A 17,292-nucleotide genomic window follows, 5' to 3' on the forward strand; every position below is an offset into this window, starting at 1 on the left:
AGCAATGTACACATATGATTGGTCTATGCATCCAAAAAAAAATTAAGCATTAAATCATTTTCATCAGGAAATTTGCAAAGCAAAGTGGAAATGTGCATGGGAAGAGAAATTACAATCTTCAGTGATGTGGCAGTTGGCTGAAGTGATCACTGGTTGGACTCAATACTTTAGCTCCCTGTAAGCTTTGTCTACATTGTGCTCTTGTATTTCAATAGTTTAGTGTACAGTATTTAGAGCAAATAATTTGGTAAAATCAATTTGCATAAATTTCAATATTGGAAAACATGTTTTAGCATCATCAGAATGTTCATGGTATATTGTATTTTATTTGCTTCCAAATAAAATGTACTGTACTGTATTGTATGGCTTCTGTTTAGCGTGAAGTTGTTGGTTGTCGATGAATTGATAATTCAATATTTACTGCATCATTTAGGGCATGCAGGTTGGGGCTAAAGCAAATGAAGGCAGCCTCATTAGCAAATAGTATATGTTTAAAAAGGCTAGAAGCATTTTGACATGACACTGATATACAGAACATCATATAATAAGTAGTTTTCCTAGAACTTGCCTTGTGGTACTCCCATAGTTTTAGTAGGAGAGATTTTGTCATTGATGATTACGTGTTACTGTTCATTTTTATCATGAATATTTCTTCGTGCACTAACAGCTTGTGGGTCTTTGGCTGCTCGAGGATAAATGGGTAGCGCGTTTACCCAGAGGGTCTGTGGACCAAGACTTGTCTTCAATATAAACAAAACTGGACAACTATTTACTGTAATCAGTTATTACCTTAGCCAACTTGACGATAACCTCCGGGGGCTCGCCATAGGCCCTGGAGCTCCCACTGGACCACTGAAATCCTTTTTGGGGAGGAGATTGGCTCGACGGATCACTGACGTTGTTGCCCATAGTGTTGAGAGTGGTGTTGTGTGCCAGGTGTTGCAATAAACGGTTGAGCGAGGCGGCACTTAACACCCTCGACGACAGCCGAGCATCGCAGCTCCGCGACCGCCTCGACACCCAGCTAAACCTCTTCATTTCTTCGGCGTTTTTATGTATATTTTTTGTCTCTGGGATCTACAAGTCTCCGGTAATCCAGGAATTGAAGTTGGTAGTTAAGATGTGTTAAAAGTATGAGTGTGAGGGTGATCATGGTGGGGTCACTTAGGAGCTCCAGCTGCGGCCAACACCACCTGAAGGGGATCAGGGCGCTGCTTCAGGAGCTTCTACTCGTCAGCTGGTTAGTAACAACATTGCACGTGCAGGTGCTAGCAAGGTGGGGAGCTCGCCGGTAGGGGAACGACCCTTCACCTACATTGCACATTTTATACAGGAGGTGAGTTGTCGGTGTAAAGGGAGTAAGGAGAGGCAGGCCACAGGCCAATGACGCACCACCACCTCACACACACACACACAACTGAAGCACTTACCGAGAAAGTTTTTGACATTTGGTGAGTAAAGTGTGTCAAGGTGGTATAAACTGGCGTGGGTGAGTGTGATGCAGTTACTTGCGGCAGTGGTGACACCTCCCTGGAACCTTGGTGAGGGCGGGACAATCCCACAGGCACTAAACAGAGGCTCAGAGGCTCTGGAGAGGGTGTCGGGAGGTCTTCTGCTCCCCGAGCCCTGCCTGTGGTCAGGCTCGACTTAACATTCTCTACTAATATTGTCAAAGTACTAAATTACCATTTGCAGTACTAAATTTCAGTGACACTCCTATTGCATTAAACTCAAAATATGTATGGTTAAAATACTTTACGGAAAAATTTGTTAAGATTGAGGTGTGTGAAATTTTTTAAAATGTTAATGTTTAGTTTCTTCCATTGTTTTATTGTAGTAAGTACTTTTATGTAAACAAATTTATATATTATTTATTTATCAATTGTTTATTAATAATTATTTTTTAGCTTTGGCTTCCAACATAACCTGTGCAGTTGGCCCTATAAGAGCAGGTAATCATTTAACTGCAATCAAGAAATGGCATGGCATCACTTAATAAAATTAGGAGTCTACTGGACTGTAACTTAGTGGTTCACAACTGACTGGCATTGTACTGTAGCATAGTGGCTCACATCTGACTGGTACTGTGCTGTAGCACAGTGGCTAACAACTGACCTGAAGGCCACTATCTCTAGTGACCTCGATGAGAACAGGAAACTGGCAACTTTTCAAAGGTCTCCCTATTTGTCCAGATGATTTTATCAAGTTCGATTTTGAAACTCAACAGTTTTGACATTTGCAGCTTCAGCGGATATGTGGTTCCATGGGGTCTGTAACCTTATGGGTGAAAAAGCACCTGTTTTCCATCCCACATTATGGCTTGTTGAGCTTGAAACTGTTGCTTCTTGTTTGTGTTACATCTGACCTTTTAAAGAAGTTGGCTCAATATCTTCCAAATTGTTCAATACTCTATTTTAAAAGTTTCAATGAGATCAGGCATGTCTTATTTGGTTTAGCCCTGTGGCTCTCAACTGTTCTTGGTATGAGAGTTGACTTGGTTTTGAAAATTTTTTTGTCATCTGGTGTTGAACTTTCTCCAAGGCAGATGTATCTTGCTGAAGATGTCTCCATGCTTGTATAAAATAATATGAATTGGAAGCACACCAGAGATTTATTTAGTAGAATAACTATCTTTTCTTTGAGGTTAAAAGTTCATTTGACTCTTCCTAGGGGTTTAGATGGCTAATTTTACTGGGGCTCCAACATGTGCAATTTTTAGTGATTGGTGTATTCTGACTTCAAGGTCCTTTTTTCATCAATTTCCTGCAAGGTAATATTGTTAATTTGGTAGTTGTGATGTGCATTGTTGTGCCACATGCAAGGTCTTGCATTTTTTTATATTAAAAAGCATTTGACAGTCTTCCAACCATTTGTGGAGATCTACATGATCTTTTTGTAAGACCTCACAACTGACAGGTATTGGATGCCATTTCCAGACAGGGAAAATCATTAGGGCATATTTTTTACTACTGATATTTGCTTAGCAGTAACTAGGTACAGGGTACGTGGGAGTTAATGGACTGTAGTGGGTTACAGTCTGGGAAAGGTAAGTCATTGACCTAGGGAATCTTGATTGGTCTGACAGGCTTCCTGTCCTCAACAATAGGAATCCAAATGTTAGAGTTAACATATGGTACTGTACCCCCATATTACATGTATTATAATTAACATTTTGGTTACACTAGTTCATGAGTTATTTGCATAAATGTCAAACAAAAAATTAACATTATTTTAACAAATTACATAATATACATAAAATATTAGTGTCTCATATACTGTATAAAAAATAGTTCATTATATTCCTACCAAATTGGCAATCCTAAAGCTGTATACAGTACTTTGCCCAGCTGTGTTAAATTGTAGAGAATCACATTTTCCGTTAAAGGCGTGAGAAACAAGTGGAAATTTGAGCACTCTTTCTGTTGTACACATCATTATTTAATCTGGTCGATTGAGAGAGAGCTTTGTAAATCAAATAAAAATTTTATATGGTTTAATAACGTTATACACAGTTATGTAGGCCTTCACTCCGAACAGTCTGTATTTGATAGAAAACTGAGTGGTAGTAATACTTTGTCACATCGTGGGTAGCATGAAAGTTGTCACATTATGAACAGCTGCTTACCATCAGTAGGTGACTGCAACTCGAAGTACTGACAATAAATCCCCTTTTCTTTAGTGTGAATTTAAAGAATTGAAGCTATAGGATATGCTATACTGTATATGAATTTGAGGGTATAATTTCAATTAGGTACTTTTTCTTTGTTAAATTAGTTAAAGGTAGTACAGTACTATATAGCATTTGGGAAGCTATTCCACAATTTAGGAGCCTTTATTTGCATGGCATTTCTGCTTTTTGTTCAGACTGTTGGAATATCAAATACTCTTGTACAGTATCTCAAAGGGTGAGGTACTGAAATTTCTCACTAAAATCTCTTGCAGTCGTCTAAGAAGTGTTTGAGGTTGGGAATAGTTTATTTCATAGTTGAAGATATAGAAAGAATGTGAGAATGTGTAGTACTGTACTTTTATATTTAGTATGTTTAAGGATTTGGTAAAGCTGCTGCTTGTTGCCAGGCTGTAGTTTGTACCTGTACCTAGATTGTACTTGAATGGGGTTCTGGGGATTTTTCTACTGCCCAAGCCTACCCCGGGGTCAGGCTTGACTTGTAACAACTTGGTCCAACATGCTGTTGCTCAGTGGCCCAAATGCCCCCACATCCACCACAGCCCGGTTGGTCCGGCACTTCTTGAAGAAAACTATCCCCTTTTTCTCTTGAAGATGTTCATGGTTGTTCTGGCAATATTTATTATGCTTCCTGGGAGGGTATTGAATATCTGTGGACCTCTGATGTTTATGCAGTGTTCGATGATTGTGCCTATTGTCATCTCTGCTCTTCACTGGTTCTATTTTGCATTTGTAATTGTTCTAATTGCTGTTATGTGTTGAGTAAATATATATGTTTAGTTAGTTTTGAGTCATAGAACCCCAGACACTGATACCATGAGCTAGATATGGATATAAGAATGAGTAATAGTGTTATCAGTATAGACTGCAGTACTTAGTGTAATTGAGAGAATGTACCTACAGTGTTTTTAATTCAACTGAACTTCAGTTGGTTGTTTAAGTGTAGACTCTATTTGGTTATTGCTTATTAAGAGATCAAGCCTACTCAAAGCTTAGGAACAAAATATTGAAGTAAATCAATAAGGTCGAATAATTTAATTGGGAACTGTTCATCTTCCATGTTTAAGGTTGCCAGATATATACACACAGCAGGCCGAATCAAAATGTGATTAAAGTTAATAAGGGATTTTTCTAGTAAAATTCATGAACTTAGTTCTGCTTATGAATTGACTAAGGCAGCCAAAGTATTAATACCCTATAATCAGCTCTGAAAATTTTGAATTGACAGTTTTCTCTGACTTGACATATTCCAGATTTTGAAGCTTAGTTTCTTGTTTTACATAACTATTCATATGTGCTCATATAAAATATTTGACGAGTTTGACATTTAAGTTCATGACTTGTTTAGGTAGTAGTTTTTTTTGTCAGCCGTGGCAATGACTGGTGGCTTTATATATTTGCAAATTCACTTGTTTGTTCAATTACATTTTTAAAATATAGCACACTGCCTCTTAGGAATGGCTGGTGAAGATGGATCATCAGGACGTTCCTCGCCCTCCGAAGCTCAGGAAGCCATTGAACACACTGGTAATGTAACAATAGAGAGACATGTACCCAGGATCAACTGCCCAGAACATATTGTGAGTACCAAGTCATGAATAGGGTTATTTGTTATATTATTGAGGACTTAACATTAATATTGATTGTTTCTTAAATATTTTCCACACTTGTGCCATAACAGCATCTCATACCCTTGCTTACTTAAAGGTAGACGTTTCAACTCCTTCATACAGCAGTCTGGCTGCCCGTCTTCCTATCTTACAGTAAGTCAGGGAAGTTATGATGGTAGTGCAATGAAAGCTCTGATTATAGCAATATATTTTATTTATATAGCACACACACCTATTACATGATACAATGGAGAATTTTTAGCTTAAAAATGTATGTTAGTGGCTTTATGAACAGTACAGAATGTCCTGTACATGTCTTGCCTACGAATTTTCCACCATATTCATTTATTTAATGTATTCTATGTAATTTTATATACTGTAAATAAAATATTATTAAACTGGTGCTTTCATTGCTCCACCAACTTAACTTCCCTGACTTACTATACTTTCACCTTCCCCTTTACAAATTCAACTTCTGTCAGTTTGCTTATGAAGGCCAGGTATTTAAACTTGTCTAAGCTCCCTGAACTTCTCTGTTTACCCATTTTTCACAGTTTATGTATCTTTTCACCCCTTTACTTTTTTCTCGTTCACTTTTAAATCTTCATTCACATGTTGACAACTATAGGTAATGTACAAATTTCCATTAGGTGAGGGTACTGTACTCTGGGTCACTGGGCACGAGTACTGTACCCCCGGGTCACTGGGCGCGAGTACTGTACCCCCGGGTCACTGGGCGCGAGTACTGTACCCCCGGGTCACTGGGCGCGAGTACTGTACCCCCGGGTCACTGGGCGCGAGTACTGTACCCCCGGGTCACTGGGCGCGAGTACTGTACCCCCGGGTCACTGGGCGCGAGTACTGTACCCCCGGGTCACTGGGCGCGAGTACTGTACCCCCGGGTCACTGGGCGCGAGTACTGTACCCCCGGGTCACTGGGCGCGAGTACTGTACCCCCGGGTCACTGGGCGCGAGTACTGTACCCCCGGGTCACTGGGCGAGAGTACTGTACCCCCGGGTCACTGGGCGAGAGTACTGTACCCCCGGGTCACTGGGCGAGAGTACCCAATTCAAAGTGATTTAGGCTTGAGAATCAAGTGTGATAATACTGTAGTGGCGCAGCCTTAGCTTCTGCATGCCACATTATACCAGTCATCTACTATGATCCCTAATTTTGGGAACACAAAAGCATTTACTTATAAATTGCAATTTATGGCACACTATTTATTTAAATTTGCTAATTTGTACTTTTTTTTTATAGATTTTGGTCGTTGATGTATGCAAAGAAGAAGGAAATACCCCTTATAAGTTGGCCGATGGATCCAAATTTTCAGCCCTGTATATGGTGAAACGTGCCCTGGCCCTCTTCCTTCAGAATAAACATGCCATAGATTCAAGGCATAAGTTTGCCTTAGTAGTACTTCATGAGTCGCCAATATGGGTATGTTGTATTGGTCTGATTAGATATTCCATTTACATTATCTATTGTACATTCATCAGGAGGCTAGTTTATGTAGCTTGTGATATCAAAAGAATATGTTCATGATACAAGTTGCCATTGCATCATTTATACATTACTTCATACCTAACTGCTTAAAGCTTTAATGACTGTTAAATTCCTTGGCATCTCATTGTATCTGAATTTTATTTAAATTTCCTAACATTGACTGGCTATAGGCACATGACTTGTCACTGTTAACCAGGCTGAGGCAGGCTGTTAATATCTTTAGTGCTAATATCAACTGAGAGCCTCTGGTATCATGCTTGAGGTGTGCTGGAAAGGGAACATTGAAGCCATCACTGTGATGTGCATCTTTACAGTGCATTTTTACCAATTACAAAAGTGTTTTTACTAGTTTACAAAAGTTGATTATGTATAAATGTTTAGTTACATTTGTTATTTGCAGAAATGCTGCATTTCCATGCAGTTTCAATTCCCTCATTAACTATCTTGATAATGTGCTGCAATTTTATGGACATTAGGTTATCTTGATGATTTTGGGGCTTAGCATCCCCGTGGCCCGGTCCTCAACCAGGCTTCCATTTTTTGTTACACCCCCCAGGAAGCAGCCCGTGGTTGCTGCCTAACTCCTAGGTACTGTACTTATTTACTGCTAGGTAAGAGGCATCAGGGTGAAAGAAACTCTGCTCATTTGTTTCCATCTCCACCGGGGATTGAACCTGAAACCTCAGACTTCGAGTCCGAAGCTCTGTCCACTCAGATGTTAGGCCCCGGCTGTCAATCAGGACTAACTAATATTTTCATTTAACATAATTACTCATTTTCTTTGTCCTCATTGTCTTCTTGACTTGTACCACTTGATACATTTTATTGCCTTTTTTACATTGTATTTAATACATAGTTACATAAAGCAGCCATCAGCTGTTTTTGTATTGTAATACTTATTGTTTATGCATACTGTAGTGGCTTATCTTGTTGGTTAAACTTGAATGTAGTGTTTAGGTATTCCTAACCTACACTTGTTCACGGTATTACAACAGTCATTCTCTTTGTATGAGCCTGTTTTAATAGGTATAGTATGTACAGAGGTACATTTTTGTTTTTATGAATATGCATAATATTGTTACTACACCACCTTGAGATATTCCTGGCATAGTGATTGAGGATGTATCACTCGGTCAAGTACTGTATGATAAAAAAAATTCTAGTTGAAGTAATGTAGTTAATTTTCTTTTCAGCTTCATGATTTTACAAATAACCCAAGAGATATAATTTCTGAACTGGATGAATTGGATGCTACTCTATCTACAAGTCACTGTGACCTGAGTCTTGTGTTTGATCTCATCGCTCGACAGATATCTCTGCCCCAGTGCTCCAACCCAGCAGTTGCTCCTCCTCCATGTGTATATAGAACTAGTCAGTGATGCTGTGGTACATTATTGTTTTTTAAAACTTTATTGTTCAGCAGTTATTTCTATTCACATTGTACAAGATTATTAAGGAAATAGTCAACCTTTGTGGAAAGTCTACCTAAGTGAAAATAATTTTGTGGGAAAAATTAGATGAAATTGCAGATCCTTAAATAGTTCACTTAAATACAATTTTTTAATAATAACACATGTTGCCATTTATACATATATCAAATTATTGTTTTGAGTACATTACTGTACAGTATATGCCTGCCAATAATGTTGATCCTCTCTGCTTGATGTAATCAGTTAAAGTAATATTGAAATTTTAGTTAATGTTGGTGGCAGGATCAGTCTCTTCCAGTGACTGGTGAATGGCAGTTGATTGAGGAAGAGACAGCCAGTGAATCTTCTGGGCTTCTGTTTAAAATCAAACTAGCAGGAATTTGAGTGAGTTGATGTTGCTTTGGCAGCCAAAGGTGTCGAATCAACAACAGGTTGCTGTAGATAATAGAATGCTTACCTATCAATGTCTATATATTACACCTTGTGTAATATGTTTGAAAAAGCTTTCATGATTTATGAGCTGTACTAAGTTTGTGGTGGTGGGTGATAGAAACATGACTTAAACATTGACATGGAGATGGGACACATAATTATCAAAGTGTAGTTACAGGATGAGAGCTATGGAGTATTATCAATAAGGAACAAAGGCATAACTATTAAACAGTAATATTTCAAAGCTTGACTATCAGTGAGGTAAATAGAAAAAATTATATATTATGAAAAGAACAGGATTAATTGTAAAAACAAACTGTTAATATTGGTCATCACATAAAACTTTTTTTCACCAGCAGGCTGGTGGCTGCATTTAGCCATGTGGGTATGCTTGTTTATGCTGACACTGCTCATTATTACACAGGGGTTGTTGTGCCCTATATATTAAATATAATGTAGCCTAATTTATAGTTTAAAAATTAAGCCAGTAAATTCACATTCTGATTAAGAAATTAACACCTACATACAATACTAGTACTGTACTGTCAATTTTTTGTATTTATCCGGCCCGTTCTTGCCGTCAGGGGGCTTGGTGGACGGCTGCCGGTGTGTAATGCTCCATGGGACAGTCCTCTGTCCTTTTGTAGCCTTATGCTCCTGCTGCTGTCTTCTCTAATTTTGCCGGATTGCTTTTCCTTTTCTCTGTTTCATTTTTCTTCCTCCTCTTCTTCTTTCTAATTGTCATTTCCTGCCAACCTCTTGCCTGTTTTGATTACTCTTTTTGGACTACTACTATTTTGACGCCCGGGTGTTTGAGGCAGCATACTCTTGCACCCATAGAACTGTAGTACCCGATATCGAGAGCGAGGGGACCCTTTTATTGTCAATCTTCCTTTCGTTGCTGAACCCGATCTCAATGGACTGACGGTTCTTAAGGTGGCGTTTGTGGGGCGTATACTCACGACGCACCCGTAGGAGGCCCTGGCATGATCGGCGATAGCTTCTTGTTGGGTGTCCTGCCTCTAATTGTGGCTCCATGGTGGGTGTGGGGGCATATTTGTAAATGAAAGTCTGACCTCTCGTCCTTATGTCAAATTCTGTTCCTCCTCTACCTTCTCGGGCTCGTGGGGTGGGCGACCAAGCCACCGAGTCAGACCGCGTTGGAAGACCGGGCTCTGTAACCCCCGCTGCATTGGACCCTGACATTGCTCCTCCTCTGACCCTCCTGCCTACTCCCCTCAACTCCTCTCCCTCTTCTGTGGTTGGGTTGAGTCAGTACTGTATTTATAGCTTGATGCACATGGAGGCATGCAGTGCAGCTAAAGGATTGAAAACTTTTCACATTGGTATTCTTTCACCTCATTCAAGAATGTTTTAATAAATTGGTTGTCAACCAGTTCAACCATAATCTCTACTGTTATTTGTTTTTCACAAAAATGATAGGATTAAGGCACTCAGATGCTGATTGTGGTAAAATAGTACTTGTTTACACTTGATCACCAGTAGCATTGCCACACAAGTGGTGAGATAATTTGACTCTTGATGCCATGTAGCCTGAAGCAGATTACTCTTGCTTGGAAATGTATGTTCTTTTTAGGTGTGCATTTTCAAATACAGTAAAGCTACTTCATCTACTCTAACCACTTTCTCTTGAAACTATCCCTCCACATCATTAAGAGCTTTCTACTTGATGTGGAATTCGACTGCGGCTGCTGCATTATCACTTGCAACATCACCACCTACCTTAACATTATGGAAATAAGAGCAAGGACATGCATTACACAACAAAACAATTACTCTCTCACATGACCGAACCCACCCCCTGCTCACTAAGAACTTTAGTCACCTAATGAAAAATTTATCTTTGTGTAAATTTGTGTGCTTTGAATGTGTAGAGAGGGGGTCCACTGTTTAAGTAATTTAAATATTTATTTTGAATAAGTCACACTACTGTACTGTATCATAAAAGTGCTGTCAACTTCAATATGGTTATGATTTCAAAGCCTTTTGTTGTGTTCTTTACAGTTTTCTTGTATGGACGATCACATTGCCTGCCGCAGTTTCTCCAAGGAAAAGGTGTATTTACACACCTCATTCAGAGTCCACACTTCTTCCTTGATATTTTGTACATTCATGAAGCTCCTTCAGATGAAAACAAATGTGAGGTTAGTTTATCACATTTAATTGCTCATAAATTTTAATATTTAATACTAGTTGTGTGTTCTTTTCAGACAGCTGTTCAAAAGTATGTATTGTACTGTATTTTCAAGTATTTAAATCAAATGTACCTTTTCTGGTACCCTCACCTGAATAACCTGAATAGGGTTAACCTATTTAGATGCTCCCAAAAGGCAAGGTTCTTTCTGGTTTCATTGGAAAGGTTCATAGACTGGACAAGTAAGTATTCTCTACTGATGCTGCATGGATCTTTTTAAACCATTACTGCTGTCATACTGGCATCAGGGAAATGCTGGGAAAATAATAAATCCTGCTCAAAATTACCTAGAAAGTTCATTTAGGAATCATTTGGAGAATTTCCATGTTTGCTAGAATTTGTCCTGATTGCCATGTAACACTCGCTAATTGATCGATGGCTCACCAGACCAGTCTGCTGTCAGGTTGCCATACTTAGGCCAACCTAAGGTTCTTTGACATGAAAGTTACTCACTTTTTTTTTTGCACACCTAAATTTTGTTGTACAATGGCTTTATACTAATATAACACATTTTGTGCATGTGTGTTGTTCAAGATAGTTTATTGAGATAATATAGGTGTTGCCTCAGAGGAACTGGTAATACCAGCAGCCAGAAAAACCAATTGAGCAAATACCATTACCCCAAATCCCATCCAATCCCCTATTTAGAGTTTTAGCCAATAATTAAGGCTACAGTATATGCAAACATTGGAAAGATAAGTGGCTAACTACAACCAGAATTGTTATATAAAAGTGATTATAGTAAATTTTGTTAGCTTAATTACTGTATATAACCACTGCACAATAATAGAGATGATGGACAGCAAGGCACAGATTTATTTTCCATGTTACATTGATTCACTTAGATATTACATAAAGAACAATGTCCCAGTTTTAAGAAAGCTTGCATTTTTGTCAACACTTCCCTTAAACCCTGTCCCCTAGATAAAATCATCAGTGACTCGGATACCCTCTTTATAGATAAACTTAATGTCTATTTTCTTCCATTTAGGCATCTTGAGTAACTTTGATTAATTTATGAACTGCATAGTGCTGTAGAGTCATACTGGTTAAACACTTGATAGGTGCTGATTTTATTATTCTAGACCATGCTCATTGTTTTTCAGGGTATATTTGATATCCTCTGCGGCTTGGATGAGAGCAGTTGGAGTTATGTTTTGGAGGTGTCTCGTAATGCAGCCAAGCTCCACAACCACTGTGGAAGTCTTCTGGCACATCCACTTCAGAGACCCACACAGAAGGACCTCCATTACAACCTTGGAGGCATTGACTAGTGTATTAGGATAATGTCTCTTATGGGAAATGCCTAAAACCTAGAATAAGGAAAATTCATCAAAATGGTGACTAAACTGCAAAAATTGTTGAACTGAAACATGTACTGTAACATGAAAGAAAATTAATTTTTCTAGATACTTTCAGCATTTCATCGAATTTCGTGTAAAGGTTATGACCAAATATTTTTGTCATAATGAAATGTTGGTATGATAGAGATAGAGGAAGGCATGATGAGTGGTTGCAGTAAAAATTAGAAATGTTGAATGTTACTGAAATTCAGTGTTTACATAATAAGATTACCAGAAATTGTAAAGGAAAGGTTTTGTTTAATAGAAACTGTTAAAGTAATTATTGTTAGATTTGGCTAGTCTGAAATGAAGCTAACTTGTAAACAGTATATTTTTGTAGCTTATTGTGAGGCTGAGTAATTTAATTTCATTAAGTTGTATATGATTGGGAATTGAGCAAGTATGACAGGTTAAGTGTTAGTGCAAATTATAATAAAACTCAAGTTTGCTACAAGTTTTATCTCTTCACCACAATAAACAACACAATACATATTTAACAAGACATATACATTATAAGTCAATTAACCTTTCAATGTCAGTGTCATAATTTAAATGGCTCAAGGGTATATTATTAAGATAACATCCCTAAACATAAACACGGAAATTTATTTGTGACCAACTGATTCCCCTTGATTATTGGAAATATTAATTTATAATTATTACTCGAGATGAGAATACCGACTGGTGCGTTTCTATTGTCAATTCTCTCAATAGCCTTAACATATATATTAGTGAAGACACGTATGTTACATACTACAGTCATATTATGCTATTATGTTATTCACATTAATCACTCACAGTTGCCATATAACATTATAGTAGAGAATACTCTCATGACCCATGCCATAGACATGAAGGTACTGTATAGAGATAAACCACACATCACATGAGTTCACAATCATAGCAGTCCTCCATCAGAGTAAATATACACCATTCATATTAAGAATCTAAGAACAGTACTTAACTAAATCATAACAACCAACTGTTAAGTTAAAGTTCATTGTTTGATACTGCCAAAGTATGAAACCTAAGTACTGTCCTCTGGAGTTTTTTCAGCTTGTCTGGATGATTAGAATTAAGCAGTGTTTTATATAAATATTATTTTTTCACTTCATTTAAAGAATGAATTAATATTGTAGCGATGTAAAGGATGACTTTAATAAGCTAACCTGAAAAACATTATTCCAGAAGAATATAATCTTCTTAGTTTGTAATATTAATTTACCTCAACATTACAGAGCTGGGGACATGTAATTACTGGACAGCATATCAGCCAGCATGATGTTAACATTGTAGTGGGGGTTGTTTACAAGTGTTTATGAGGTGAGACTACAATACCACATTACTTAACAACTTGTTAATCAGGAGGACTCATTGCTGTACTCCACTTCTTTCTTGTGAATTTCTAACTTCTGTGAAACACACAAGTTGTTAACATATATATCACTACCTCACTAACAGTGAAGTGTCTTGGCATGGACTTGACTGTGACTATGTTACGTGAGAGTTTGTAAACAAGTGTAATGTCATAACTGTACTACCTTAAGATAGAGCATCATGGGGTCAGTATTAACAAAGGTATGTACACTAATGTAGGTTACTTGAACCCCAAATCTCAACTTGATTTACATTTGTCATAACCTTGCTTATATTTTGATAAATCATCTATGTAGAATTAAAATATTACAATCTCTTGAGCATGTTTTAACAGCCAATATAAAAAAATTCATAAAAATACTTTTGCAATAGGAAATTAAAATATTTTCTCAAATAAATATAAAAATACATATTACATTATTGCATATTATATAGAGCAAGCATCCCATTTCACAAGTTTTACTACAAATAATAGTTTACCAAAAATATGAAATAATGCAAGAACAAATATTATACATATAAGATGATAATGTGTATATGTACAGGTATTTGTAATTTTTCATCTGCATTATTTACCATACTCTAATTTCAAGTTAATAAGGCAAAATCTATATTGATCCATTAGAGAATACATGTTCTACAATACTGGTCTAAACGTTTTACAGTGTGTGCAGAGACAACTACCTGTTGAGGTGCAGACTGGCAACTTAGTGTTTACTGACATATATTTACAATGAAATGATTATGTATGAATCATCATTCATAACAAGGGATTTGTCACATTCCCTCTGCGTTGTCTGTACCCATCCAAACAAGACACAGTAATATGCACACCAGCAGAAAGTTCATGAGATTAATTTATAATTATAACCCCCGGCACTGTGAGAGTTGTGACCCTGGCACTGTTAGGGTTGTAGCCCTGGCACTGTTAGGATTGTGGCCCCAGTATTGTAAGAGGTTGTTGCCCTTGCACAGGAGGGAAGGGGGCAACTGTGCCCTCGTTTGGATCTTGCTCCGTCCAAAAGATTACCACATTAAGGCATGGCTGATCTTGAGTTTCTATGATAGACTTGTAGTTGTTAGCCACGCAGCAGGCACACAACTTTGTTTGAATGCTGAATATCAGTTTAATGGTGTCGTAGAATAATTTCATTTTATATTCCACACTGAAGTAACATCATGATCCTGCATGCATTACTGCAGCTAAATAATAATTTGGTAAACAAAATTATCCTTGACATTTATAAATGGTTGCTGTGAATGTTTCTTAGAAGTTTAATGTGTGTTCATCATCACTTACATTGGCTAAGAAGGTTGAAAATGCCAATGTTGTGATTCATAAAATACTTAACATTTTGTGTATGTGAAATTCACGTGTATGTGTTTGGTGGGAGGAGGAGGAACATATTCCATACAAATTTTTTTATAACTTTTACAGCATTTTTTACATTCAAATATTAAAAAGATAATGAATACCTCTTGTATTGCAAAACTGTACTGCCAACATTTTAAACTGAAGTAGATAACTCTGATGTCATTAGATACCATCAGAGAGACCTGAGAAGGTTCATGATTATTATTATATTAATCCAGCATGATCAGAAGTCAAATATCAGCAGTGGAGTATAACAATGTAATGAAAATATATTTACATATTCAACAACTTTTCCAGAACTAAAGCATATTTAAGTACTGTATAATGTCAATTTATGCCCAGTGAGGACAATTTATATGGCATGTAGTGGTTAGGTCAGTGGTTAAGATTAGCAAGGTTAACCACTCAACATTTTACTTTTAAATGTTCAACACGTTCATAATCCGCTTAAACATCCATATTTGATCATTTTGTGTCTAATTAAATATAGGAAAATTATCCCTTCATTCAGCAGTAAAAATGCACACAAAGCTTTATGGCAGCTTATGTGTGACTTGGAAAACTGGGAATCCACCATTCAAACTGGTAGTTATTTCCGATATAATGGAAGCAACTTTTCTGTAATCATTATTTTCTTTAGAGAACAATAAATATATCTTTTGTATCATAATTTTTTTTTTTTTTTTTTTAATATAACTACTGTACAGTAGAGAGACAACATTTAAACAAACTCTGCTTTTGTGGGTCTTTGCATGTAGCAGATTGGATTATTCCAGTTGAGAACTCCAGTACAGTGGAATAGATGGGTGCAAGTGGAGATTACATTATCATTATCATTAAATGTGATGATAAAAAACTAAAGTACTGGTAAACAAAAATACTGTACATGTTTTCTAAGCAATTGCATTGTTTTATCATTTGAATTAATAGAAAGCAATATTTTTTGGCCACAAATTAGAAAAACACAAAGGTCATAGTGCTAAAAATAGCAGAGATCATGTCAGGATGAGGTCTGAAATGAATTAATTCAATAAGACAGGTCATGTCGTAGATGAGATCTGAAATAAATTGACTAAATAGTAATGCCATTCATCACTGCTCTGTAACACTTTTTTAATGATCCAACAAATTCTTACATGTAGAAGTACACCAGCTACAATCTTCCCCACATTCCATTTTCCAGAAGAGTTGGTGTGCGACCTTGTCAGATACATTCGTCGTCTAAATAATTAGTCTGCCCTCCTACATCCCTGCTCTCCTTTGAGCTTTTTCTAGTACGTTTGCCATAAATTTTAAATTAAAGTAATTTTGATCATAAACTTCTGATATTATATGAATTATTTTAAAGACTTTAGCAAAAATTACTTTAAATTACTTCAAAAATGCTACAGAGGAACCTTGGGTGACAAGCAGCCCCATCTACGAGCATTTGAGGTAATGAGCGAGCCACTTGCAGAAAATTTGTCTCGATTGACGAGCTTCCACTCGGTTAAAGAGAACACCACGTGGTGCTTCCTAGCGTTCCTTCTGGTTCTCTCAAATTCTTTGATGCCTCCACAGACAGTGTTGTTGTTTAATCATGCAGGATAACCATCCCTTTGCATTCGTTTTTGATTTTGTGACTACAATTTGTAACCCATGATGCCGCCAAAGAAGCTGCCTACTAAAGATAGTGTTGTCAAGAGGAGGAAAGAGACAATTACTTTAGATTTGAAGAAGGAAGTCATAGCAAAGCATGAAGTGGATTCTTCCACACCGTATCCCCTCTTCTCCTCCCCACCTCCCCATTGTCTCCCTCAAGCCAGCAACGGCTCTTTATAAGGTAAAGTGCAATTGAAAACAGAAAACAAAACATTTATAATAATAATTATAAAAATTTCATATTGATGTTTTTCGGGGGTGGAATGGATTAATTGTACAGTATTTCTATTATTTTAAATGGGGAAATTCGTTTCGCAAGACAAGTGTTTCACGTGACGAGCTCGGTGCCAGAATGGATTAAATTCGTTAACCAAGGTTCCTCGGTAGTTGTTGAAAACCAATAAGGGCCATCCTATGAACCCAGTAAACTTTAGTTTTGTCATTTATTACACATCCTATACCCGTCCTGTGGGTGTTGGTGGAAAGGGTTACAATGGCACATACACAGCATGAGCTTGAATGGAATACATGTTATTGCATTTCATTGTTACAAATAATGCTTCATTTTCATTTCTTTGGAAAATTCTGTGATAGCAATGTCCGGTGATGACTGAAAGTCATCTGATATGCACTGTATTTATAGGAAACTAATACATCACCTTATAAGATACTGT

The 17,292-nt window shown here is 37.2% G+C and overlaps 2 protein-coding genes across 7 annotated transcripts in view; one reads left to right on the plus strand and one right to left on the minus strand.

Annotated features, from left to right (window-relative positions):
• Positions 1-1,218, minus strand: part of LOC123767536 (uncharacterized) — a 28,041-nt gene extending 26,823 nt beyond the window's left edge. Inside the window, exon 1 of the mRNA XM_069310383.1 lies at positions 790-1,218. Coding sequence (XP_069166484.1) covers positions 790-1,038 — 249 coding nt within the window. The 5' untranslated portion in view covers positions 1,039-1,218. The remainder of the gene's footprint in view (positions 1-789) is intronic.
• Positions 1,129-13,919, plus strand: LOC123767743 (BRISC and BRCA1-A complex member 1). 6 transcript variants are annotated; one of them, XM_045757716.2, is made up of 6 exons: positions 1,129-1,240; positions 5,144-5,268; positions 6,560-6,739; positions 7,999-8,176; positions 10,693-10,832; positions 11,989-13,919. In XM_045757716.2, the coding sequence occupies exons 2-6, from the start codon at positions 5,146-5,148 to the stop codon at positions 12,154-12,156; spliced, it is 789 nt and encodes a 262-aa protein (XP_045613672.1). In that variant the 5' UTR covers positions 1,129-1,240; positions 5,144-5,145; the 3' UTR covers positions 12,157-13,919. The 6 variants fall into 6 exon arrangements, with proteins under 6 accessions (XP_045613672.1, XP_045613667.1, XP_045613670.1 ...); XM_045757711.2 differs by having other exon boundaries at positions 1,197-1,336; XM_045757714.2 differs by lacking the exon at positions 1,129-1,240 and adding an exon at positions 1,321-1,451.
• Positions 13,920-17,292: the final 3,373 nt, after the last annotated feature.

This window comes from Procambarus clarkii, chromosome 67 (assembly GCF_040958095.1).
Source record: "Procambarus clarkii isolate CNS0578487 chromosome 67, FALCON_Pclarkii_2.0, whole genome shotgun sequence".
NCBI classification, from domain to species: domain Eukaryota; kingdom Metazoa; phylum Arthropoda; class Malacostraca; order Decapoda; family Cambaridae; genus Procambarus; species Procambarus clarkii.

Excerpts from the sequence above, each read along its gene's own strand:
- LOC123767743 (XM_069310384.1), top strand. The coding sequence starts at position 1,499 with ATGCAGTTACTTGCGGCAGTGGTGACACCTCCCTGGAACCTTG. Across the intron at positions 6,740-7,998 it reads TTCATGAGTCGCCAATATGG|CTTCATGATTTTACAAATAA; the intron begins GTATGTTGTATT and ends TTTTCTTTTCAG. Across the intron at positions 8,177-10,692 it reads TCCATGTGTATATAGAACTA|TTTTCTTGTATGGACGATCA; the intron begins GTCAGTGATGCT and ends TGTTCTTTACAG.